Source organism: Citrus sinensis, chromosome 5 (genome assembly GCF_022201045.2).
Source record: "Citrus sinensis cultivar Valencia sweet orange chromosome 5, DVS_A1.0, whole genome shotgun sequence".
Lineage (NCBI taxonomy): Eukaryota > Viridiplantae > Streptophyta > Magnoliopsida > Sapindales > Rutaceae > Citrus > Citrus sinensis.
The window spans coordinates 34,508,351-34,534,747 of record NC_068560.1 but is presented as its reverse complement, the minus strand read 5'-3'; the positions used below and the strand labels follow the sequence as shown (position 1 = coordinate 34,534,747).

General features: G+C 30.8%; 3 protein-coding genes across 5 annotated transcripts; 2 read left to right on the top strand and 1 right to left on the bottom strand.

Annotated features, from left to right (window-relative positions):
* The first annotated feature begins 3,396 nt into the window (after positions 1-3,396).
* Positions 3,397-3,960, top strand: LOC107176362 (uncharacterized). The gene has a single exon (XM_015528776.2). It carries the CDS (start codon positions 3,397-3,399, stop codon positions 3,958-3,960), a length of 564 nt encoding a protein of 187 aa, XP_015384262.2.
* Positions 3,961-5,868: 1,908 nt separating this feature from the next.
* LOC107176361 (uncharacterized) lies at positions 5,869-6,411 on the top strand. Its single transcript, XM_015528775.2, has one exon. The coding sequence runs from the start codon at positions 5,869-5,871 to the stop codon at positions 6,409-6,411; it is 543 nt and encodes a 180-aa protein (XP_015384261.2).
* Positions 6,412-14,147: 7,736 nt separating this feature from the next.
* Positions 14,148-16,594, bottom strand: LOC102622241 (ethylene-responsive transcription factor ERF110). Of its 3 annotated transcripts, none has more exons than XM_025096943.2 (2): positions 15,883-16,594; positions 14,148-15,359 (listed from the first exon to the last, which is right to left on the bottom strand). In XM_025096943.2, the coding sequence occupies exons 1-2, from the start codon at positions 16,367-16,369 to the stop codon at positions 14,515-14,517; spliced, it is 1,332 nt and encodes a 443-aa protein (XP_024952711.2). In that variant the 5' UTR covers positions 16,370-16,594; the 3' UTR covers positions 14,148-14,514. The 3 variants fall into 3 exon arrangements, with proteins under 3 accessions (XP_024952711.2, XP_024952712.2, XP_006473086.2); XM_025096944.2 differs by having other exon boundaries at positions 15,919-16,594; XM_006473023.4 differs by having other exon boundaries at positions 15,868-16,592.
* Positions 16,595-26,397: the final 9,803 nt, after the last annotated feature.

Genomic DNA, 26,397 nt, shown 5'->3' with positions numbered 1-26,397 from the left:
GAAAGGATATTTGTTAAAAAGAAAGATTTTCATAAATGTTGAGTTCTTGGTCCAAGAGTACAAATCTTTATTCTTTATTTGCATGTGCATTGGTTAGAACTGTTGTTTTTACAATGATAGTTTGATTTAAACGATTTAATCAGTCACTGCAAGTCCTAGAATCTTAAAGCTAATTTGATAGCCATAACAAACACATGGGGTACAAGAAATTTAAAATATTTCATAATGCACGGTGCATTTTAAAATATAACTTGATTCATTAGAATTACATGTATACAATTTATCATTTAAAACAATTTCAAGCACTTATTTTTGCATAAGTTCTTCATTAAGTTGATGAATTCAAATCATGTGACTTGTTGAATGAACCTCAAATTATTTATATATAAAAACTATATCTGATACATCCAAAATTAATTACAACCAACATATACTCGATCGATCCCACAAAAATAATTCCATCATGAAACAAGTAGCAGCAGCCATTGCTTTCTTCTTACTTTTCCATTCTCCTTCACCGACAATGCCACTATTCTGAGTTCAATACCAAATAAAATAGTTGATGGTGTTTGCATATTCATCCCAAATTATGGGGGATTGTGTTTCAGCTCTGAAGCTCGATCCCCGCTCCATCAGCTTCAGAATTTAAAAACTCTAGTAAGAATTGCGCTGGATATTGCAGGGGCTAATTCAACAGACAGCCGCGATTTATATTGACAAATTTACAAAGAGCAACAGCACTGCACCAACTTTAATACCATCCCCACAATATTGTAATTCGATCTATTCTACTTCAGTTGCATTATTTAATGATTCGAGATTGGCGCTAGACATAGATATGATGGCGGCGAATTACAATGTACTTTTGAGTTTCCATGTCCTGCGAAAGTTTGCTGAATAGTACTAAATTCGATGTTATTATGAGAAATGGTTTGGTAAAATTGGATTTGTTATTACTGCTCAGCTTCTTGGTATGGCTGATTTGTTTGATTGAAAATTGAAATGGTGTCTGTGTGATGCATAATAATAAAAATGGTTCTTAAACCAATAAGGGCGTAGATCAATTAGCATGAAGCTGTTATATTTTAACCAAGGTTTTCGGTTCAAAGCTTGAGAATGGAGCTGCGTTAAATACTTGTTGGGAGAGCTTTGCCGCCCTAGTGGTCCTATCCCTCTAGAATCTAAATTAGTCGGGGCTCAATGTAGTCTTCGGATACTAGATGATCTCTGGTACTGAAAAAAAAAAAAATTGTCCTTACTATCATAATCTATGTAACATTTTCTTTATTATTCTGCTTGGTCTTCACTCTTATTTTATTCATGAATCAGGATTAATTGGAGCTAACTTGATGATTAGGGGACAAAATGTAACAAGTGAATGGTCCTTAATAGTATGCAATATAGATAAAAACATTATTTCTTATTGCTTAATTATGGCTTCCCTACATATGTTGTTAGTTTAAAAAATAAAATGGTCCTTCTGTTCTATAGCTCGTCTTGATTTGCTGCCACCTTAGTTTTTAGTTTGTACAAACTAATAAAATTGCCGTGTGAATTGATGTGCGGGGTTACACCTGTTGAAAATTGATTAAAAAAAAAAAAGGAGTTGAAAAGTCAATTTGGAAGATATCATTTGAATTCAATTTGGAGATAGTCGAGAAGCTTGATAAGCAATTGGAAGTGGTCAAAACTATTGAAATGGTGGCTATTGAATGTTGAAAAATTGGCTTGATTTTAGGCAAAATCTTGCCTATAAAAGGAAGCTCTCATTCGAGAGCTTGGCATCCAAAATCCCAGAGAAGGAATCTAAGTTTTGGTGAGAAATTGAGAAAAAGAAATATTCTTAAGCATGTAGTTATATTGAAGGAGCATTTGACTCCTCAATATGGGTATTATGAGTTTGCTTTGTTAAGGGGTATTTCTCAGGATTATGTATTTGGGGCTTGGGTGAGAGAAAATTATTTCTGAGAGTGGTTGTAATAATTTTCCACATAGTGAATATTTTTCTCTGGTTGTCTTGTGACAACGGCCGTGGTTTTTGTCCGGATTTGGAGTTTTCCACGTAAATCTTGTGTTGTTTGATTGGTGTATTCTCCATTTAATTTTCTTATTAATTTGTTGCTTGATAAATTGCTTGGAGTGATCTTGGGAGGAAGTTCAATTTCCTAACAACACCACACACACACACACACACACATTGATATGCGAGGCTCAGTTATCTTGTAAATATTTAGATTGTCTCTATTTGATACCTATAGACATGTTTATATGTGATATATGAGTTTACACTACACATTCAAATTCATATGCGAGCCTCAACTATCTTGTAAATGTTTACATTATCCCTAGTTGATATTGTTAGCAGTATTGTATAAATAATCAGTTTTGAAGAAAATTAATTTAATGTTTGGTAAAATTTATTTTTAAAAGTGTTGTAGATTTTAAAAGTAGTCGTATATATTTGGTTGATCTTATTATTAAACAGCTGTAAAAATACAAATGACTAAATTAGACAATGTTGAATAAATTTTATTTATATATTTATAAACATGTATATAAAATATTTTTTTATTGTTTATATAAAATAATTGATTACTAAAATAAACATTTTTAGTTTAATTTTTTTTTGTAATCTCAATATAATTGAAAATAATAATTATCTCTTTAAATTTAATGATTTTATTTCCTAATTATTAAGAATATTTTTTTAGATTTTTTATATAAAATTATATTAAGTATAAAATTGATTCTCAAAATTAGATTCTAATAGTTATGTCTTCTCTACTTTTCAAAATCACTTTTGAAACTACGCAAAACCAATCTGAAACACGCCTTCATAATAGGTTAAAGAAGTATTACTTAATAGAGTTGTGCCTACACTAATTCTACGAAAATTGTAAATTAAAAGCTACCTTGTTTCGCTACTAAATATATATACAACACTAGTAAATTTTAGAATCATTCAAGTTTCGGTGCAAGAGTAAATATCTTCACAATGTAAATTAGTTAGAACACTCGTTTTTACAAGAGAATTTGATTTACGGCTTGTCGCAAGGCAATTTACCACCGTAAAATTTTAGAATCATTCAATTTTTTACGACATTTCTGAATTTGATGCATTAAAAGTATAATCACATGGCCTGCTGAAAAAATTAAAAGCTTTCATAACCAATGGTTTCAATCACCTTAATTGTGTGGAATTTTAAAAGAATATCCAACAAATATTTTACCACGGATTCCTCTTTGATGCATATTCATTGCATGTGCCTTGTCAAATGACAATTAATTCATCCATGCATTACAAATCTAAATTATTTATTTAAAAAAATATGTGAAATCCACTATCAGATTAAATTACAGTGACCCTCCCACAAATTAAAAAATATTCATACCATCATGAAACAAGTAGCAGCAGCCGTCATTGCTTTCTTATTATTATTGCTTGTTCATTCTTCTTCCTCAACAAAGTCATATTCCACAGCTTCCAATTGGCCATCAGCTTCATTAGTTGATGATGTTTGCAAACAGAGTGATACTACTTATGGAGACTGTGTTTCAACTCTGGAATCCGATCCACGAACCCGAACAGCATCGGACCTCAGATCTCTGGCAAGAATTGTTCTAGAGACAGCACACGCTAACACAACAAAGAGCAAAGAACATTTTGAAATAATGGCAAAGAGCAGCATGACTGCACCAGATCTAATGGCAGCCCTAAAGAAATGTATCTTTGGTTATGATCGTGCAGCTGCATTATTCAGCTCTTCGAGAATGAAGATAGATTTGGACATAACGGCAGCGAGTTACGATGCAATAGCTGCTCATGCTGGAGCCTTGTTCTGTGCATATCAGTATAATTCCACCACTCGGATTGATGTTCAAACCATTAGGGCGAGAAATATTTATCTGGAATCCTACGCTACTATTGCATTTGTTATTATCAATCAGCTTGGTGGCTGAATACGTTAACGTTTTGTTCAAATATTAATAATGCATAATAAAAATTATTTAATTATGTAAGGATCTTTGTTTCTTCTTCTTGTTCAGTTGAGAGCCATTTTAGTTTGATCACGCCGTATCAGTTTTTTATTTAAGAATTAAAACTAGAATAAATGATTTGTTTTTGTGAGAACGATAAACTTATAACACCACTATATATGTGTGTGCATATAAATAAAGATTTTACTAAAAATTTGACAGAGTCTTCCCTGTATTAGATAAATTATATAGTTTGGTTCACCGTTATAAGACTATAGTTTGTAAAATACTCCCACACTTTAATTATCTGCTTCTCAATTTTGAACAATACTTGACGGTTTCACGGTTTGCAATTGGACTTGGTCGGAAAATTTTTTGACTCTTACCCGATCTGATTGAGTTACTATAATCTCATTTAAGTCGAGTTGGATGAATATCAACAAAACTCAAGACACAACTCATATAAGTCGAGTTGGCACTAAGTTCAAATTTTAGATGAAAATTACTCTCTCTTTATCTTCGAGTTCTCGCCGGCCGTTATTAAAAGTCTTAAAAGTTAGCATATATGTTTCGTTCCTTAAACCGTATTTTATTTATTGAATCAAATACTTTTTCCCATATTACTTTTCGATATAAATTTGATATGTGGTTAGCTAATTACATAATTAGGCGACACGTCAACTCAACTTATGGTCTGTTTGCAATTGCTTTTGGAAAGTTCAAAAGTGATTTTAAAAAATTAAAAATTAATTTTGGTATTTATTAACTTTTCTTTAAAATCACTTTTAGCAAAATCACTTCATCTACAATAGATTTTGGTGTTTATTAAATTGCTTCAATTTTGTCTTATATTGAGTATTATTGAAGGCCATTAGACTTACTCATGAACAAAAGCTAACTCATGAGATAAGAGTGAACTCAAGCTTATATCCTTAGCCATATATTTATTCTCAGTTCATGCGGGATATAATTTAACAGGTGTAGCTTTTTGAACTACAACTAGTGACGTATTTGTGTCACATTATTGGTGTATCTCAATTTTGTAAGCCTATCATTATTGTTTTTAAACTATGCAACCTTTTAGAAAAATTTTTCCTTTTTTTTAAAGATAGAGGGATGAACAAAGTCCAAATTAATTTTAACCCCCTACCTCCCTAGAATTCAAATTAGGTGGCCAGTCAAATATGTGGTTGGAAAATCACTTAACCAGACATTAAGAGTTTTCAGAGCACTTTTTACATGGAATTAATGTAATATTTTTAAAATAGATTAAGATATTCTTCTATTGAAGATCCAAATTTGATCTTCTTTCAGGACACTTAAATAATTTAATTTAATCCTTCATTGGTTTCCAGTTGCAACGGAAAAAGCACCAAAATACGACGATATATATAAACTATATATATATATATATATATATTCGAAATTTTCTCAGTCCCACATACAGTGATTTATTTATTCACAACCAATGCAGATAAAAGTTACAACATCTCAGATCGATCCATCTCCAAATTGAAATCGTTGCTAGCTCGGCGTTTAGTTATTAATTTGTACAATGTAACTAAGCAGCAAGCTAGCAAAGACTATTTTCGAGAAATTGAAGTTTTACCAAAAATTAACTTAGCCAGTTTGATTAAAGCAATTAAAGCCAATCACTGTAAATTATATTTTTACGAACAATCACATGGGTTACAAAAGATTTTGAAAGCTTTCATAATTAGTGGTGCAATTTAAACCCTACAATTCTTCTTAAAATTTGGTATACATTCAAATCATGTGCCTTGTTCAATAATAATTAATTCATCCGTAACAAACCCTAGTTCATTTATATATATGTGAAACCTACTTAGAAGTACTACACCACTGAACATCCTTAACAAAATTTTCATAATGAAACAAGTAGCAGCAGCCATTGCTTTCTTCCTAGTTATTGTTCATACTTGTTCCTCAACAAATTCCATAGCTCCAAATTCTCCACCAACTTTAGTTGATGGTGTTTGCAAACAAACCGAAAATTATGCAGACTGTGTTTCAGCTCTTCAACTTAACCCAAGAACTTCAGCAGCATCGGATTTAAAATCTCTGGCAAGAATCGTTCTAGAGACAGCAATAGCTAACACAACAAACAGCAAAGATTATTTTGAATTAATGACAAAGAGCAAAAGAACAGCTCCAAGTTTAATGCCAACACTAAAGAATTGCATATCCAGCTATGCTCGTACAGTTGCATTATTTAATAGTACAATAATGGAGCTAGATTCTGATATAACCGCGGCGACTTACGATGCTCTGCTTGGTTACCTCGGATCCTGGTACTGTGGAGATTCATTGAATTCTACTCGGCTTGATGTCCCATCGATTAAGATTAGAGTTTATTATCTTGATTTGTACGGTATCATTGGATATCGTATTACGAAGCAGCTTAGTGGCTGAATTCGTTTTCTTGACATGATTGATGAATAATATATTAATAATAAATAATAATAAAAGTTAATTATCCTTTGATATTGTAACCATCTTTGTCTCAGAGTCTCAGTAGCATGCCGATCATTTTATGGGTTAATTTAAATTTATCCCTAGTAAAATGATTATCCTCAGAATATCTCTAAACAAAATTTTAATAGGTTTTATTTCGCAGTTTATTTGTTTCTTTAAAAAATTCTTCTCAAAAAATTTGAGTTATTAGTCCAAGCATATGGTATGTTGATCATGTGAATTTACTAGAGTACTCATGTTTAATTATAAGATTTAGTTTGATTTTGAGCAGCAAATCACATTTAAGTTTCAGAAATTTATAGTTAAGACTTGTCCTAATAACTTAATGCATTACAAATGACTAGGGGAAGAGAGAAACCTAAAAGCTTTCATGACGAAGGAATATTTGTGCATTTTAAACCGTAGAATTCTTTTAGACATGCGCCTTGTTTATATTATTAAGATAATGTAATTATTATGCAGCACGGTATTTCTTCATTCTAGGCTTCTAGCCCCTCGTGAACCAGAATCCTGATTTTGACATTGATCACTTTTGAAGTAAATACAACCCCAAGTGGCCATAGAGTTTCATATTGTGCTTGCAACAAAATTAACAAAGGCAGCGTGCTGATGGTAGACACCTGATTAAAAACGTAAGAATTAAGGGGGAAAAGAAGCATGCGAAAGTCAATGTAAAATAGTGGACGTAACATTTTCCCGTTATTATTGTATCTCAAGGCCTGGAATCTTATCACAGTCAATTTACTCGTATGTTGTTATTCAATTTTAAGTTTTAGCATCTCTTCCGACTCTCCCTCGAGCTATTTAAGAGCTATTGTCTTAATCTATCTTTCACATAAGGGTCTTTTATTTATCTGTTGTTGGACTCGTATTCATTAAAATAAATATGAAAAACGTTAAGTGTTGAGAATACTGAGAGAAAGATGAGAGAAACGGCAGCACATACTGTCGTTTTGCTTCCATCTCTCTTCGTCTTAGCAATTAAAAAATTAAAAAGATAATAAAAAATAATAAAAATAAGAAGAAATAAAAAAGTAGCATATGGTCTTATGTTATCCTCGCTCAGCTACAATCATAATCATCATCCTCATCTTTTTCTTTCAAAATCGAAGCTCTGCTCTTTTTTCACCAAAACTCTACACAAGGCCCACATTTTCACTCACACACAAATTCTCCTAAATGAAAGCGCCGCCTATTTTAGATTTGGAAGCAAAACCTAAAGCTGCTCTCGAAGTCGAAGCCAAACCCACTACTGAGGTTGTGGAGTCCACAGCCAAGGAAAACCCCAAGCGTGAGGAGATTTTTGTTGTTGCTATGGTTAGTGATTGAAGAAAATGATAATTTTTTGTGCTTTGTGCATTCTTTGATTAATTTTGTGAATTCCCCAAATGCTTGTTTTCATGTTTTTGTAATCATTGTGTGTTTAGCCAGATGGGTTTCATTTTCTGTTGTTTGGTGGTAATTGTTTGATTATAAAAATAGAATTTTCATTTTGAATATCAATTTCTGTTGTATTAGTAATAATAGATGTCAGCCATTGCTCTCGGTGAAATAGAAATGTACATGCGTTTTCTTAAGTTTTACTGATTTAAAGATCAAATGATAACAATCTCTAATACTTCTCGAAGTGATTTACTAGTTAGATGATAATGATAATTATGTTTAATTTAGAATTTTTTGGATATGTTTGGTGACAGAGGAGGCCTTGTTTGTGGAAAGCATGTGCTGCTTTTTGGATTTCTTCTTATTTTTTTATTTTTTTTAATTATTAAAACCAAGAGAGAGGGAGGAAGTAAAATGGTAGTATATGTTATCATTTCTCTGAACTTTCTCGACACATAGCAGCACTCAATAAATATTTAGATTTAATAGTTTATCTAACGTAATTAAAAGTCACATCACCTTCAACCAACTGGGCCTTAGCCCAGTGGCCGGAACCTTACACTCACAATTGTGAGCGCAACGGTTCGAGCCCCCGCAATGCATGTAAGGGTTTATTTCCTTCCTTAATCATTAACTAAAGGTAGTCTACTCCCTTTTCGAAATGTGAGTGGAGTAGACACCCCTCGAATATTAGAGAGGGTAAAAATCTAGGCAGTACTACATAAGAATTAATATAAAGAATTAATATAAATTAGGCCCAGTAATTGTCTGATTGTAAATATTAGTTGTAAATCTCATATAATATGAGTTGTAATCTGAGCATTAGTCTCATGTAATTCAAAAAAAAAAAAAAAGTCGCATCACCTTCAATCCTAGACGACATGCCCAAAATTTTTTGCAACAGTTTTTTATACTACAATCAAGCATCAAACTGTTGTGGGGGCCTTTAGAAGGCAGTGGATTTCTTCTCAATTTTAATTGTTTAAATCCTTAAATTTTTTGAAGTCATATGGATGGTCGATACTTTTACATTAAACTTTCAAAATGTTGCGAGGTTCCTCATAGCTCATACAAGGTTTTAGAGTTAATTTATTCGACTATGATCTAAATTTCCTTGATTTTATGTCTAATTCATATTCTAATTATGCCATCCCATTTTTTATTTAAAAAAACTACTCAAATACAAAATTATGCAATAAGATATATCAATAAGTTTTGTTAAAGCATTTTTTTTCACATATGTTATTAGATTTATGATCTTACTAGTACCATAGAGATTAACAAAAAATTAGTTACATGATAATATGAATCTTAACAATACTAGCATAAAAATAATTGAATGTCAAATTGATAATATCTTGTCAATCACACATATGACACTGGTATTTACAATTAAATTTGAAATTAAAATGAACCTATAATCTACCATTATCGGCATGACAATACATAACTCAAGTTTGATCATTAGATACTATGTAAACAAATTAGGCCGTCCATCAATCTCAACAACAATAAACAAATGAAAGTTTGGTACTTTTTTCTGCTTCTTATGACTTTGCTCTCACATAATTTGACTTTGCTACTATGCCAAATGCCCCAGTTAGATTTGGGTCCATTCATTTGAACCGTATACATTTACAAGGCAGAGATTAAGCACAATGTTTGGACCATTTCATTTTCGATGTTAGCAATCAATCTCAATCAATCAGCATTAAATGAAGATAGTTTGGCTTGAGTCATTTCCATTTTTTATTCAACATACCCTTTACTTCTTCATTTATGGAATTTGATTTCCATTATTCTTAAATCTTAATCTTCTGTCGTTTTGCTTCCAGAAAAATTTGAGCTTGATTTGTTGGGTTTTTGTCACTTTCATTTACTCAAAATAGTAGAAAACATTAGATTACCCTTGTGATCTGAGACTTTGCTTTTTGTTTTTCATTTGGGTTTTGTATTCCATGCATGTCCTGTGAACTTTGGACATGAACCAACAACTTCAATTTATGGCCACGGAAAGAATCCAGGGCTTGGCGCGTCACAAAATCTTGTGTCTTTGCCATTAAAAGAACGGTTTCGATGGCCACCAAAATTTTAAAAATAATACGATTTGCAAAACCACCATACAATTAACCTACTTTGGATATACTTATATCGAGAAATGCTTTCCAGATGTTTTAGCTAAATACGATTTCAAAAGTTCTCGTACAGTATCTCCAAAAAACAAAAAAAATATGCAACAATTACAAATTGAAAAGGCATGTATATGGCATGTTTACTTCAAATTAATTTGTTGGAGAGAATTTAAATTCTTTTTTGCATCATATTTTATTCGTATATTGATTTTCTCCTTTTAATTTGTGGACTCGCGGCAGCTAGATGATGGTTATAACATCCACCTTTTTACTAGAAGATGCCTCTTGAAACGACTAATGAGTTAATTTATGTTTATGAATCATAAGTGGTAACATAAAAAAGTCACAACTAATCAAACTAGTCATATAACCAATGATACTTATTAAACGAGGATTCATATATTGAACAAATTTATTAGTAATCAGGAGAGGATAAATTTGTGTATATAATTGAACCAAACGGATAACATAGGATAAAAATCTCTCTTAAACTCTCAACGATTTCAAAAGTAGCTAATATCCTCATTTATGTGATAAAATTGAACTAGTTTTATAATTAGATATTTTAATAAGATTATCACAATTCATCAAACTACCTAATTATTGTTTTTGTTGCGTCCACAACTCAGCCGTATAATTCATCTCGTCCCTAAATGGAACCCCCGCCACAATCATGGCTGCAAAGTTTAACCTTCATGGTGATTTAATGCTCACTTGTCACGCTGTACATCTCCCCAAATTATTTTTTATTCTTTCTTTTAACTTTGTCTCTACCCTTATCCAGAAAAAAAGAAAAGAAAAAGAAAATTATACCAAAAATGAAAAGAAAGAAAGAAACAATGAACCAGCATATCTTTCCCTTTACCCGAAACGGTAGGCAAACAACCAATTGCCCTATCCACTGAGACACCATTAATATACTTTTTGTACCCCAACTTCTTTTCTTGGCCGGCAAATATTTCAGCACGTGTCCTAAACGTTGGGTCACCCAACAGACGGTCACCAAGCTGTACACATCTACTTATTTGAGTTAATATCCCCACTCTTCAACGCATCCCCGCTTCCGTTTGCGTCATCTAACACGCGTTCATTAGCCACGTGTCGGTTCTGGCTCCCACGTAGATTTTTTGACCTGATCCTTTCCCTATGTCACGTGTGCTTCCATGTGCAACATAAAGTTAGTGGGGGGTGAAGAGACGACGGGATAGTAAAATATGGACCCCCTAAGAGTTTTGCATTTCAGCAAATTATACTATAGTTTGTCCATTTTTAACCAAATCTCCTATTTTCATCTCATGAAATATTATTAAATAAACTTTAAATGATAACTTTTGTTAATATTAAAACTCAAATGGATTTGAATTTAAAGTTTGATAACACATTTTATTAATTTTTACCAAAACTCAATATAATATAATACAATACAATATTATTTTTACACAAGCACGCGTATATATATATATATAAGGTTCTAGTGAATTAAAAAAGTATAGTTTATTAAAGTAAAAAATATATTTTTATTGGCATGATAACAACTTAATTTTCGTCTCATCTGTATGAGTGGATTTGGAAGAATGAGTTTGATAACATATCCTCATAAATATTATATACTTTTTGATTAAGTGATAAGCTTAAAATTAATTTTATTTTTTAAAGATAATTATAAGTATTAATGACCAAAGTTGTATTTGTATACATTTGTTTCTAGCGTGAATCATTTCCCATGTTTAAGACCGTGAAGTAAAACCTCCCAATTGAGGGCACTTTGATCACAAAATTTGAGGTCGTGGATCAAATTGATAGGATGAAAAAATACTTTTTTCCTCAGAAAAATGATAAAAGGATGAGGGACCTAGAGTTACTAACGTCATTCTAGAGGGAAGAAGAAAGTGACAGACCCGTGTAATCCATGGGTGATGACTGGTGAAGACGTAAACACGATGCTCAAGTAATCCTTACCGTACAAAAACTAGAAAGTGTATTTGAATAAAAAAAAGATAGTCAATTTAAATATTTTGAATGAGCTACTCCTACTACTACTCTTGATCTTGGAGAAATTAAAAAAAATGGGGTTGGTGCGCTAAGGGCGAAATCCTTAACCCACTTTGGATCACGTTGATGACCATCAAATATTATTTTAATTTTGTTGATCTTTCTTCCTCTATTATTATTTTATTTTGAATTGGCAAGGGTTCTATTCAAAGTTGAGGAAATCGACAACGATGGGAAGAAAGACTGTATATTTTTAAGATGCAACATGTGGGATTGCCATTTCTCTTTTACTAAAATTAATATATATTATTTATTTTTTTACAATTTTCATAATAGTAAAAACTTCTCTTAATACTAAAACCTTAAAGAAAAAGAAGAGAAAATGAGTCATTTGCTTGATAATTTATTTTAAAAATATAAAATATCTATTTATTATAAGAAAAATACTTAAAAAATAACAAAAATATAAGAGAAATATTCGATTTCCTTATTTTATTATTAATTTAATTACTTAAATTTTTTGTGTTAATTTCTATTAGTATAATTTATTTAATTTATAAAAAATTAAATAAAAATGTAGTTAAAAACAAAAATAATATAATAAAATTATGCTACTATTATAAAAATTACATAGAGATAAACGATACGTATTAATTTTAGCAGTGGAGAAATTGACAATCCCTCGGTATAATTTTATTATATTATTTTGCCCGTTGTTTTGCACGTTGTTTGGTGTTAGAGAATGAAAAACATGTTTTTGGAATGAAAGTAACAAAACACGACCGACAAATGTTCGATAGAACAAAAGAAAGACAATCCTGGTTGTTCGGCGCGGATGTATTGATAGCTTTATAAATCTTAGAATCGAGAGAATAATCCTCGGACTATTCCTAACAGCAAATATGCGCCCCCCCCCTTCTAACAGCGATTTGTTTGAGAAAAAGACAACGTCGTTTTACATCAAATGAATAATCGATAATGATCATTACAAATAAAGTGAACCCAACACTCGATTCCTAATATTAATTTATCGCTCAGATTTCTGTGACTACATTTACAATCAACTGAGCTGAGCCAACTAATATAACAATTAGTGATCTATTGTTGACACCAGACTCCATAATAATAATAATAATAATTTTTGTTATTTCACCTCGTGTATATATTTTGAGAAGTTTTGTATTTTATTTTAATATGCATATCAACTTATACAAAAAAAGTCGAAATACCACCTTGTAACCAAACAATACGTTTGGGAAACTTCATTAAATCTCGAATTATTAGGTCACTACTTCGTCTAATTAATTGACTAATAACCCATAGTTAGGTACTTAGGTTCAATTTGAAATATATATATATATATATTATAAAAAATAAAAATAAATTTGACATTCGACTTTAAACAAGAAGAAGTTCTTTCTTAGATGCAACCCCTTGGATTTGGTTGGTTTCTGGTAATATCCAAAACTCATGATGTGACTAGTATAGACTTTGCAACCACAGACACACACAATCGCTATGTACTATTTTATAATACATTCTAAGATGGGTTATGATATTTTAATTAAATACGCAAAAAAAAAAAAATCAAAATCTTATCATGCATTTCTTAATGGATCATGAATAAGTTAAAGAACACGTAACAATCTAGATTTTAAGTATTTTAGTATATGCTACAAATTTTACGTTACAGGTCACAAAGGTCAAATACTCTAAGCAGCCGTTAAATTACATTAATCTAAAATAGTTTATTATGACTTCTAATTATTTGACAAGTATACAAAAAAAAATTTATATTAATATAAATTTTTTTTTAATTACATGAGACAATTACTTAAATTACAACTCATATTATATGAGATCACTAATACAGATATATTTATAAGTAGATAATTATTGATTTTAATTTTATATTAAATTTTCTACAGTACTGATCAATTTTTAATTTTCTCTAATATTTACTTCACCCACGTTTCGAAAGAGATAAAAAAAATTAATATAATTTAACAACACTTAATATAATGACAATTAAGAGAATATTAAAAAAAAAAACTCACATGGGTAGAAGATAATCATAATCAGAGTATAATTAATTAAACAAAACAAAGTACGTGCATTAATTATTTAATTAGTGAATCTTTGGCTGTAAAGCAAATGGCAGACAGATTGAAAAAAGTTGGTTTGGTTCGGTTTCTATAACTTTCGTTTGATGACATACACAAGAATCGAGAATATGTAAACATCAAATCTTAAGAACTAAGCAATAAGCATGCCTAAAATTCCTAAATCTCTCTTCGTAATTTCCTCCTTTCATCAAACTTTATATCCAAAATTCTTGCATTTTTCATTTTTCATTTTTATCTCTACAAAATTAATATTAATAATAACAAACGACAATCGTAGAACCCAAAAACTTCATGCAACAGTGAAAAATTAAACACAAAAAATAACTACAAAAAAATTAAAGAAAAAATTGTCCTACTTTTTTTTTCTCAAAAATATATGGATTCAAATTAATTAATTAAGTTTATAATCAACCTGAAGAGGGAGGATAATGACCAGAATGTGACCACGGTGGCGGAGGAGCAGGAAAATCTGAACCACTAGACTGAGATTGATTTTGCGGCGGACGGAAAAATCCAGGCTGCTGGTCACCGAAAAGCAGGGGAAATGAAGCAGAGGAGGATGAGACAGAAGAAGCAGAAGAAGAAGAAGGCCCAAACGAATAAGATGATAGAGAAGATGATAACAACGGTGGCTGCATTGAAGCAATCTGATGAGTTTGTGTTTGAGGTTGAAGCATTTGCTCAAGCAAGCTTGTGGGTTGATTCTGCAGCAACTGTGAATAATCAAAGTAATCTTGGTACCCTTGTGACATAAAAAATGGGGGCATCGTTGCTGTTTGTAGCTGCCGCTGCTGCTGCTGCTGATGAAAATTTGTTGCTACTGTTGCAAAATTTGGTGTTTGTCGAGTGGGAATATTCTGTAACACTTGTTGATGTTGTTGAGGCTGCGGTTGTGGCTGTGGTTGTGGTTGTAGTGGCGGAACAATCCTCACATTTTCAGGGAAATTGAGTTTGGCTCTGTTGCCTCTGAACCTCAAAGCGGCTTCATCATAAGCTCTTGCTGCTGCCTCAGCAGTATCGAATGTGCCAAGCCAAACTCTCGCAGCTTTATGCGGATCTCGAATCTCAGCTGCCCATTTGCCCCACGGCCTCTGCCTTACTCCTCTATATCTTCTTCTCCGCTCGCCGCCGCTAGTTTCTTCATATGATACGCCGCTGCTGCTGCTTTCCGATGATGGGGTTGTTGGGATTGTCGCCGTCGTTGTTGTCGTGGCTGTCGTTGCCGGCGCTGCAATACTGCTCGTTGGCTCTTCTGTTACATTTAACATGATGAGAAGAGTTCTTTAGATGAAGTTGTATGAAATTATTATTGCTTTGAAGCCAAGCAACAATAATTAAAAAAAAAAAAGAGTAATAAAGAATTAATTATTCACTATTCATAATTATCCTATAAATATTACAAATAACTCAAAGTTTTTAACGAAAAAGAAAAATGAAAATATGAGGAGGATGACTTAAATGAAATACATGCAATATTAGATAGCATATGTTAATTTTTAGTCGTATTTGAAAGGGCCAAGAAAAAAAAAGAAGATATTTTAAAAAAAGATATTTTGAGGAATAGTTCATCAAGAAAATTAGATGACGAAGAATAACAAGCATGGAGACAATCCAGAATTTTTAAAAATTTTTGAGAAAATTTGTTGTTTGTTGATTATACTTTAATAAATTTGTAGTCAGAAGAATGAATTTAATGGTGAATTTTTAATTAAAAAATGAAGAAGATAAATGATGTTAATTTGATTTAAAAAAAAAATTACGAGTTATTATTGCACCAGCTGATGAAGAAGAAGAAGAGTCTCTGAAATCACCAAACCCTCGATAAAGCCTTGGCAAAGAACCAGCTAATTGAGCAGCTTCTGCTTCTTCTCGCCCTCTCTTATGTCCAATCCAAAGGCCAGAAGCAGAAGCTGGAGAAGCAGAAACTGAAGCCGAAGCCGAAGCAAGACCGAAGCCAGTAGCCGAATATCCCACATCAGTAGCAGCTCTTTGACCGGAAACAACTCTTGTAAGAGCCGAAACCATAGCTGACATCTCTCTGGCATGGCCGTAACCCATCAAAGAAGCAGCGGCTGTTGATGGGGACTCCGTTATTTGATTACTAGTAGCTCTTTGAAAATGACCCGATTGTGATTCTATAATATTCTCTTGCCCGTAACTCTGGTCATCTTGTTGATCCTGAGCCTCGCCGCCGCTTCCTGTCGGAAAGCTGCTGCCCTCAACTGACCCCCTTTGGTTCGCCACCTTATTGAGTATGCACATGTATTGTAAAAATTATTTCTTCGATAACTCAACCAAACATATCAAATATGGGATATTTAGTTTGGTCCTTTGGTCTTTATTTATTGTTCTCCTAATAATGAAATATCTCGTTCCAGCTCGATGGAGGGCTTTATGTTTCGCTGCTAGCAAATTCAAAGTTGAATTAATATTAATAGCCGTCAGCTGAACAGTTCTTCTTTGTTCAGCTTAACATCCCATTTCACCAACACTTACCACCTTTAAGAGCAATACTTATCAGTATCGTACTAATTTATTATTTATTTTTAAAAAAGTTTCTTCTTTTTTTTTTTTATGTGAATTCGCACATTTTTTTTATTTTTTAACCCCTTTTTTGGTATGTTCACACCAAAAATTTAAGAAAAATGTCGGTGTATTTTTTTTTAAGAGAATTGAGAGAGATCATGTTTGAATTGAGTTCTACTACCGACACGTACTAAAATTCGAGTAATTGGGCTTCAAATCTATTTATTTGTAGCCCATATTTAATTAAAAAGAAGATTTGGGGTATAAGGAGCTGCACTTCCAATTGCAAAATAAATGAATAAAAAAAAACCATCAAGTACAATTAGCTGTACGAAAAATGATTCTAAAGTTTCGGATACTCAGGTTAAAAATTAATCTAAGCTGTTTACACCTCTTTTTTACTTTGAAAGCTCAACTTGGCAACTCATATTATTCCAAATTCTACAGCTCGATTTTTGTGTGTTATGTGGGATCGTATATTGATTTATTCCTTTCATGTGTGCACATCTATTGGAAGCTTCTTGTTTGTTCAAATAATGATAAAGTTCTCTAGATTTAGTCCAAAAAGGACAAATAAAATTAAGATATGAAAGAAGGAAACCACTAGCTTCTTTTCATATTGACTTTACCTATAATAGTCAAATATAAGTTATCGGCATCGGCAATTTCATAGTTTTTTTTTTCGTTTGAAATACGTAAGATTTATTTAGATCATTCTATTTGTAATTGATAACAAGTTAAATTAACACTTAGCATATTAATAAAATATGGTCAAAACACGTCTCCTTTATTTGATGACATGCACCGGCAACTCAACAATTAATGACCAAAAGCAGGGAACTATTCCATCCCCAGAGCATACACTTTTTTTATATTTCAAATTCAAAAGCACACGAGAGGATTAGCTTCATTTACTAGGTCGTCACTTCACTCATGAGGCCCATAATAAACGACTCTGTCAGCCCAAAAATTATTTTTATTTTATTTTATGAAATAAAAACTGATATATTGTTTTGAGTTTTGACCTAATAATTATAAACAAAACCGACTTTGAGTTTGGCCAAACCGTGAATAACCCCAATTGCATAATTGTGCTTTAATTTGAACAAAAGCACGCTAGGTCTAACACTTAAAAGTTGACCAAATTGTGGGATTTTTTTTTTTTAAAAAAAAAAATTTGGTTTCATGAATCGGTGGAGATTGTCTGCATTAAGCTTGATGTGATCTAGATTGAGTAATAACATTATAGCCCCTGAGTTCCTTTTTGTCATATAAGAGAAGTATAGCTTATTCATTTATATTAAATAAGTCCCTAACGAACCCGAGTTAAATTACTAAAGTACTTTTTTTTTCTTTTTTTTTTTCAAGTAACATGATCTTAGAGAACCTCCTTTTGGTCTTGGTTGGATAGTTCTCCTTTTTCTTTACTAACTTTATAAAGAATATTTCGATATCCAGTAATTGTAACTTGTAAATATGATAAATATAAAACTACAATTTATTAGAATAATATTTCTCTTTTGATCATATCTAATTTTTTATTTATTTATTATCATTATTATACAAATTAAGACTAGTCACTATATATTTTTAATTGTAATTGCGATAGACCGTAATGTGATATTTCAAGGGGGAAAATTAAAGATGCAACCATAGTTGTGAAAATGAGATATTATATGCATAATTTGGGAATTTAATAGATATGGACAAACTGTATATATTTTCGGATAAAAGAAAGAAGACTAGGGATCTAAACGTTATTAAGTTATTCTATATGTGTATGGAAGATCTGCTGTCAACCGTACATGGACTTGGGTCAACTCTTCTGACCACACGTGGCAAGGAGAAGGTAAAAGAAGAAAGATGATGATGAAATAGAAGATTGGGTTGGAATTTTTGGGTCCCATTAAGTGGCCTAAAAACGTGGACGCAAGTCCACTCATACCACTTTTTTAGATTTCTTAAGAGGAAGGAATTGTATTTTTTTTTTCAGTGAGAAAATAATTAAAATTGTAAATAAAAACTTTACTCTTTTTTTTTACCCCCAAAAATCGTTTTCAGTAAGACGTTGCAAATAACTCCAAATCTTTTAACAACGACAACTCGTTTGTATATATTGACAAAAGGTATAAAGAGATAGAGAACTCTTCAACCATTATCATAAATCGGTTGAGTGTGTATGCAGGGGTAATATTCCAATGAGGAACTTTATATTTTATTAAAATAAATAATTTTAAAAAAAATAATAAAAATATATATTTTAATATATTATAAAATACAATATACTATCTTAGAATATATATTTTTCTTATCTTTTAATTTATCTCCTATTTTAATAAAATAAAGGATCTCGTATTAGATATATGTGTGTGTATGAGTATTTTTCAATATAAGATTCTGGACTTTCTTGAAGTCCGATGTAATAACTTTCTCGGGTTTTAAAAAAGTCTAAAATCCTGAATCATATTACACACACATATATACATATTGTTCTATCTATGATGATTGGACAAATCTCATTCGTTTATTTTCATAAAAAGCAAGTAATGTAAAAGGAAAAAGAATAAACAAAATTAAAATTTTCTGTTGAAGAATTAACAATGGTAGCTCAAATGAAATCATCACAAATCTTGACATAAAAATAAGGGTATGTTTGGTAGTAGGTGTTTTGGTTTTCAAGTTACAGTAATTATGAAATAAAGTCATAATAACTAAAAAAAAGAAAAAACAATTAGTCTATCGCACCTCAACAGTCGTTACCAAATAATACACCTCAACAGTTGGATACCGAAGCCAAACAGGTCTAATATGATCTCAAAACTCTTGCAACATAACTAAAATGATCATGGTAAGTTGCATATAATGTAATATAACTACCAAGGTTTTGGTAAGTTGCATATGATGTAACTTAGCCACACTCTAGATACAAATTGACACACGTTTGTCATTATCAGTTACAAACCTATCATTTAATTTTTTTCAATTTTTTTTTAAATTTTTCAGTAAAAGAATTTGTACCGTTAAAACGTGCTTACTGCTCAGAATTTTTTTATAAAAAGGGGCTAATTAACCATATTTTTCTCGCCGGATTAAATCTCAGAACAAGTGGACTCCTTCAAAGGATCGTTAAGGTAGTAATAATGCCGCGAGTTCATATTATATTGTTTAAAGTATTTCAAATGGGTTCCTCCTCTCATCCACAAAAAATTTGCGCACGTGGTTTTTTGTTTTGCTAACCATTCCAAGCGCATCATGCCGTGACGAGAACAGTCTCGAGTTTCGTGATGATTTGGATTTTATTTATTTATTTGTAAGCAATATGATTTATAGCTGATCGAAAGCAACAGTAGTTGGCTTATTTTCAATGCTCTCTCTCTCTCTCTCGTCGTGAAAGTTTATGATTATTTGAAAAACATTAAATTGGTAATCTATTTCTCCCTCTGTTTTAATTTGAAAAATCAATGAATCTCTCAATTAACATTGTAGCTTATTCTAGGACGTGATCTCACCTAGTAACAAATTCAACATTTTCAAATGGAAGAAATCTTAATTATACTATCATTTTTTCTACATTCATTATTATTAAATTGAAAAAAATATAATTTCACGTGTGCATTTGGTCAATAATTCTCGTACCTGATAAAAACATTTCTGTTAAGTAATCGCAAATAAAAAGTTGTTGGTAGCCACTCTTTTTTGACTGTCAAAAAACTCTTATTAATAGAATATATATACACAAATTCTAAAAGAGATTCATTAGTTTAATTTTTCCCCCCTTTTTATATCTACTTAAAGAATCATATTTAGTGGTAATCTTATTTTAAGTCGAATGTGCACTATGTTAATATTACTTTGTCAACTGTTATCCCTTAACATCATCAAAAATAAATAAATAAGCTTAAATTTATTATAGTTTTCATCTTTGGAAACATTTTGTCGACTGACTTTTGAAAGAGATGGAGTTTATCGAAGTTCGGAAAGCAGCAGCTCGTTCCTTGTTCCCATTGGTCTTATTATTGCAGCGTCCCCACTCAATTCTTGCTAGAAAAAGACGACTCACAATATTTTTTTATTGTATTATTTTAATTTAATTTAATTTAATTTTTTCCCAAGTTACCAGATTTTGAATAGGCTCGGCAAAATTCGGTCCGGTCTGGGTTTTGGTGTTGTCCGGAACCGGACCGGATGAGTGAAATATAAGATTGGACCCGAGTTAAAATTTGATTTTTTTGGATGTGGTCCGGGCTCGAGTCCGGTACCTTCCGGGTCCGGGTTTTGATCCGGACTTCTAAACCCGCATGTGATAGCTTTAATTTTTTTTTCTTTAATTTTTTCTTTCATTTCTCTAACAATGCAAATTTTTTTAAAAAAATCAAATAAACTCATTCAATCTCATGCTTTAAAAAAAAAGTCAAATACAAATATATAACATACTAACAATGCAAATTTTGCACAAATGATAAATAAAAATTATTTCAATCTACTTTCTAATACCTAAATTCATCCAATTTCTAACTTAAACTCATTCAATTCATATATATATATATATATAATAAATTAAATTCAACAACACAATAAATTTAAATAACATCCCGCATATCATAAATTCATAATTATATAATTATGAATAATATATTTATATATATTTTTTAATTTATTAAAAAACCGGGTCTGGTCCGGGTTTTGGATTTTTGGTGTTGAACCCGGACCCGAGAATTTCAAATTTGGGTCCAGATTTTGCCCAGATTGGATTGGTCGGGTCCGGTCCGGACAGGCTTTTTTGACACCCCTAATTTTAAATCTTCAGTTAGTATTTTTCTTATACCTATGCTTTGACTATCGTACCCTTAGTACTGTATCCTACAATATTAATATTGTTAGATGATCTTAAAGTTAATAAAATCTTATCACTAAATACGTTCAAATTATACACAGTTTAAATTTAATTTTTTTTCTTTTGATTTGTTTATTGTCGAGGATTGAATCTAAAATTTTGAATATGTGTAATCATCTTCAAATTACATACTTCAACTGAAATCTTTTCGTAAACTAATCATATAACCTTAGCATAGATTTAAGAAGACCAAATAAGACTAAAAGAGATGTGGTTCCTGTGGATTCATTATAATATAAGAGCTCATTTTATTGGACTCAAAAATTAAGTGGGAAGCAAATAACAATTGAAATTTGCCACATGTCTAAATACTTGTTGTCGGCAAATTAAAGTTAATGCAACCAAAGCACAATATTAATTAAAAGATGAAACCTCTATTCTAGTGAAAATGATCAATGATTGTTAATGAATATCTATCAAGTTAAAGGTTAACTAAAAGAGGAGGAAATTTTTCTCGTGCGTTTTTTTTGTGACTGAAATTGCCATAAGATGGTCAGGTTCAATGTCTCGAAAAGTTAAAAAAAAAAAATTGCACGAATGTACAAACATTGCTCCATTAATACTTGCTTTATTTGTGATCATTATTAAAAGATGGATATTGGAACCCTACCCAATGAAAGCATTTTCTTTAGTACTTGAATAATAAGATTCTAGTTGTTAATTCATTTTTTTATCTTAATTTTCAGTTTTAAATTCCATCAAATAATTTGTTTTTTTTTTTTTAAAGTAACATTCCATTCTTTTTTTGGCTTCTCCAAGTTCTTTGTAAAATAAATGTGAACAACAATGACATAATTTCTTGTAACACAAGCATAAAGATGGTAAGCAACTAGATACATGAATTTCCCATATTCTATTTTCATGAACATTTACTCTAAAACTAAATACAAATAAACTTTCAACTAATTAAAAGAAAAAGAGTAAACATTAAGGATCTTAATATTTGAAATTTAATTGACGTGATATTTATCTATTAGAGGACATTTATCGATTAAATTATAGAATAATAACTTCACAAGTTATAAAATTCAACATCAAACAAATCAATATATGTAATATTCAAATTCAAATATTCACGATCTCTAATATTATTGTTTTAAAATAGGAATATAAAAACTATTGTCGATTGACTTTTAATTATTTCGTACCTCAAACTTTATGAAATTTTCTTCTCAAGTGGCAATGTTTTAACTTAAAAGCTTGATCCAAATTTTTAATTATTTCTGTCATTTACTTTAATGGTGTAACCTACAAGGAAGTTGGTTTAGTCAATTTTTATTAATTCAAAAAAAAGTATAATATTACATTAGGTCTTGTCAAATTTAAAGATAAAATAACCAAATAAAATCTTATCCTCTTTTTTGATTGATCGTGGAGATGGGACTTTCAAATTTGAAAATACTATGAGAGACCATTTTATTCTTGAGCGTGCATTGCGTCTATGTCCTTTTGGCTTCACTAAAGAAAAAGTAAAGAGAGAAAGTAAGAAGCAAACAAAAAGAAAGATTTAAGAGCCAAATTAAAAAAAAAAATCCTAATAATAAAGATCACCAAAGGAGCCTCGTGCTTAAGATAATTAAGCATTTTAGTTGCTCTTAGTTACTTTTTTTGTTCAAGTTCATTGCATACCATCATTTACCTTTCAATATCAATGTCTTTTCTAATTACAAAATAATCTCATAAAAAGTACAAAAAAAAAAAAAACAATTGTTCTTTTCCCATTGAGCTCAGTTACACCTCTTTTGGAATAATTGAACATAACTTCTTGTAAAATATTATACGCAAGGTTCAAAAACAATAATCGCAACAACCCATCTAGTAATTTGATTAAAGTAATTACGAGATTAAAAAGGCAACGAGTGTATTTGCGTTAGTATAAAAACAATTGTTAGATGATTAAAGCGATTTTTTTTTACAGCATTTGATTAATTGATTGTATTAGTTAAAATCATTTTTTAAGGATAAAAATAAATAGGAAATTATTCATGTAGTGTGGAAATCTTTTCTAATTTCCTGTTGACTTGTACATTTATTTCAGAATTTCCATTCATTAATTCTACTGTTTTAATCTTTGACTTAGCTACCGTAGTTGACTTGTTCTATCAAAGGCTTAAACAAGCAAGCGTCGCAAAAATTATTTCCGAATTTCCGTTCAACAATTCTACTGTTTTAATCTTGACTTAGCTACTGTAGTTGACTTTTTCTATCAAAAGGCTGAAACATACAAGCGTCGCAAAAATTATTTAGACCGTGATTTTCCCTTTTTCCAATTATCAAGTGAAATTATACAAAGAAAATATAATTTTCAATTGATCTCTCAAGCTACAAATTAACCCCAAATAAAATTTATCTATATCCAGTTGCCAAAAAGAAATTACTTGAACATGGGACGGCCAAGGCAGCTTATAGAAGAAGACAAAAAACAACACGGCAACTTAACTGAAAATTGGGAAGATAATCTTGAATACTTCAACATCATGGATGATTTGTCTTGGTAATGAAAATTTGAATATGACTTGGCCTTACATAACCATAAAGACAAATAAATCTTTCAACTTTGTCCTCATCATGTGATCTTGTTAAAAACTTCAAATATGATGTATCTTTCATAATGATAAGACTTGCCTTTCATGCTCACCTCAAGATTGAAATAGAAGCGCACACAAAAAAAGTGGGGGAAAAAGGTAAATGTTCCAACGAATGATGCAAAAAAAAATTACCCAAAATATATTTAAACCAAGGGACAAGGGTAGGCGACTTCCTTATAGCCCTTAATTACAAAAATCATATTTTCAATAAGATATGGGATTAATTGGGAAAGAAATTGAAAAAAGTTGTAACAAAAATGATGAAAGTGTTTTCACACAATGAGAGTAAAGATAGAGCGTCACCCACCCAAGCCCCACTTCGGTTCAACAACCGCATCCTTGTAAGTGGCAAATCTTTTCTATCTATTCTCACAGTCAATATGCTGAATTTAGTAAACATTCTCGTAAAATCAAACTATTGCAAATAATTATTTTAAAAAGTTTTTTTTTTTTATTAGTGACATGCATTATTGGCGTCAAAAGTTGAAAAACTTCTTCACGCCGTAGATAGCGCATGAATTCCGAAAAAAAAAAAAGAAATAAAACAATTGATTTTGAGAATTCTATTTGCCTTGATTTCTCAGTGCAATGCATTGGGACCAAACTTATCAAAGAATATGAATATTTTTATCGTATTCGTTTGGACAAAAAAGAAAAAGAGAAATGAGATTTTTCTTTATGAAAAGGTGAAGTCAACTGCTGTGTTTCACTCGGAACTTGGTGATTTTGAAATCACCATGACATAATTAATAATAATAACAAACATGGGCGACACACATAAGGGTAGGGCTGCCTTTCAAACCATTCAGGGGTACAATCTCTCTCGCTGTCGGTTACAAATCTTTTTTTTTTTTTTCCTTTTTATTGTTATAATTAAGTCGTCTTAATTCTTTCACAATTTGCGCGGATATACAATACAAGTCTTTTAAATCTATAACAGTGTAACGCATGCTTCGTTTATGTGATGCGTGACTTAGATTCTTACTAGAACATTGGTCTTACAAATGTCATATAGTTCTAAAACTTTGTGTAAGATATGAAGATATTGTCCCATTTCGAAATGGACTAAACTATCCATCAATGAGTAAAAAGCAATTTTTGAGCAGGGTGGGAGAGGAAAGAATTCTAATGAGTTAAAAATTACAGTCATTCAAGTAGAACAGCTCTCTCTCTCTCTCGTAAAGCAAAAATGTTTTGATAAAACATTAAGAACCTAGAAAGCTGTAGACTCCGTTGGCTTGGTGCCTGAGTTTGTTCTGGAAAGAAACTTTCTAAGATGCATGAGATTTTTTTATATGCAATGGATATCATTTGCATATAGAAAATGAAATTTCAAAGATTTCCAATGTCTCAGAGGGGAAAAGGGAAAAATTCTCTCTTTAGAAAATCATGTAAAATGAATGTCAAAGATATCTAACCATTTGCGGCCAATGATAAACACGATTTGAGGGGAAAGTAATTGTTTAAAAGGATTTTCAGATCTCAATGATAATTCCAATTAAGGATGGTAGATATTCTTATCAAGATGGGGTCCGGAGGGATTTTTCGTGTTTGGGGGAGAATATGGAGACTATTTTATTCTCTATCTCTTATTCCGCGAAGAAACAAAGATAATTTAATACTCAACATCTTATTCAAAAGGAAACGGTGATTCATTGAAATTTCCATCTCCTTCTTATTTTGTCATTTCTATTTTTAGTTTTTATTGTATTTCTTCCAAAAATTTTATTAAATACATTTAATATTTAATTTGTAACTGTATTTAGATTGTAACAACATGATGTAAATAACAAATATTATAACATTTATAAAAAATATAGATAACAACTAATATGAATACTTGAAGATTGACGACAATAACTTTGTTGATGATTTATATCATGTAACTTTTATGGATGTGTTCAACTTTGAAGCTCTATTTCATAAATTATCTTGTAAATTTTTATGATATTGACTTAGATTTGATTAAAATGATTTTAATTGCCTTAGTTTGTTTTGATGTTTTTGTGTTGGTAAAAAGATTTCATACTTTTATTTTAGGGAAAATGTATATTTCACCCCTGATAGATGTTATATTTATTACTTACATCCCTACAAAATTTTTAATTACTTGTTTCATCCCTCTGGTCAAAAGATATAAAAAATATTAATTATGAAAATAAGGGAAAAATAGGCATTCAAATTATTGGGATTATAAAAAAAAAAGGGAAAAATGTAAGCACTTTTTTGGTAATTATGTATGACTAATCCTTTGTATCTTCTCTTTAATTTTGGTGGAAATG

Excerpts from the sequence above, each read along its gene's own strand:
- LOC107176362 (XM_015528776.2), top strand. The coding sequence starts at position 3,397 with ATGAAACAAGTAGCAGCAGCCGTCATTGCTTTCTTATTATTATTGCTT.
- LOC107176361 (XM_015528775.2), top strand. The coding sequence starts at position 5,869 with ATGAAACAAGTAGCAGCAGCCATTGCTTTCTTCCTAGTTATTGTTCAT.
- LOC102622241 (XM_006473023.4), bottom strand. The coding sequence starts at position 16,369 with ATGTGCATACTCAATAAGGTGGCGAACCAAAGGGGGTCAGTTGAGGGC. Across the intron at positions 15,360-15,867 it reads AGCTGGTGCAATAATAACTC|AAGAGCCAACGAGCAGTATT; the intron begins GTAATTTTTTTT and ends TAAATGTAACAG.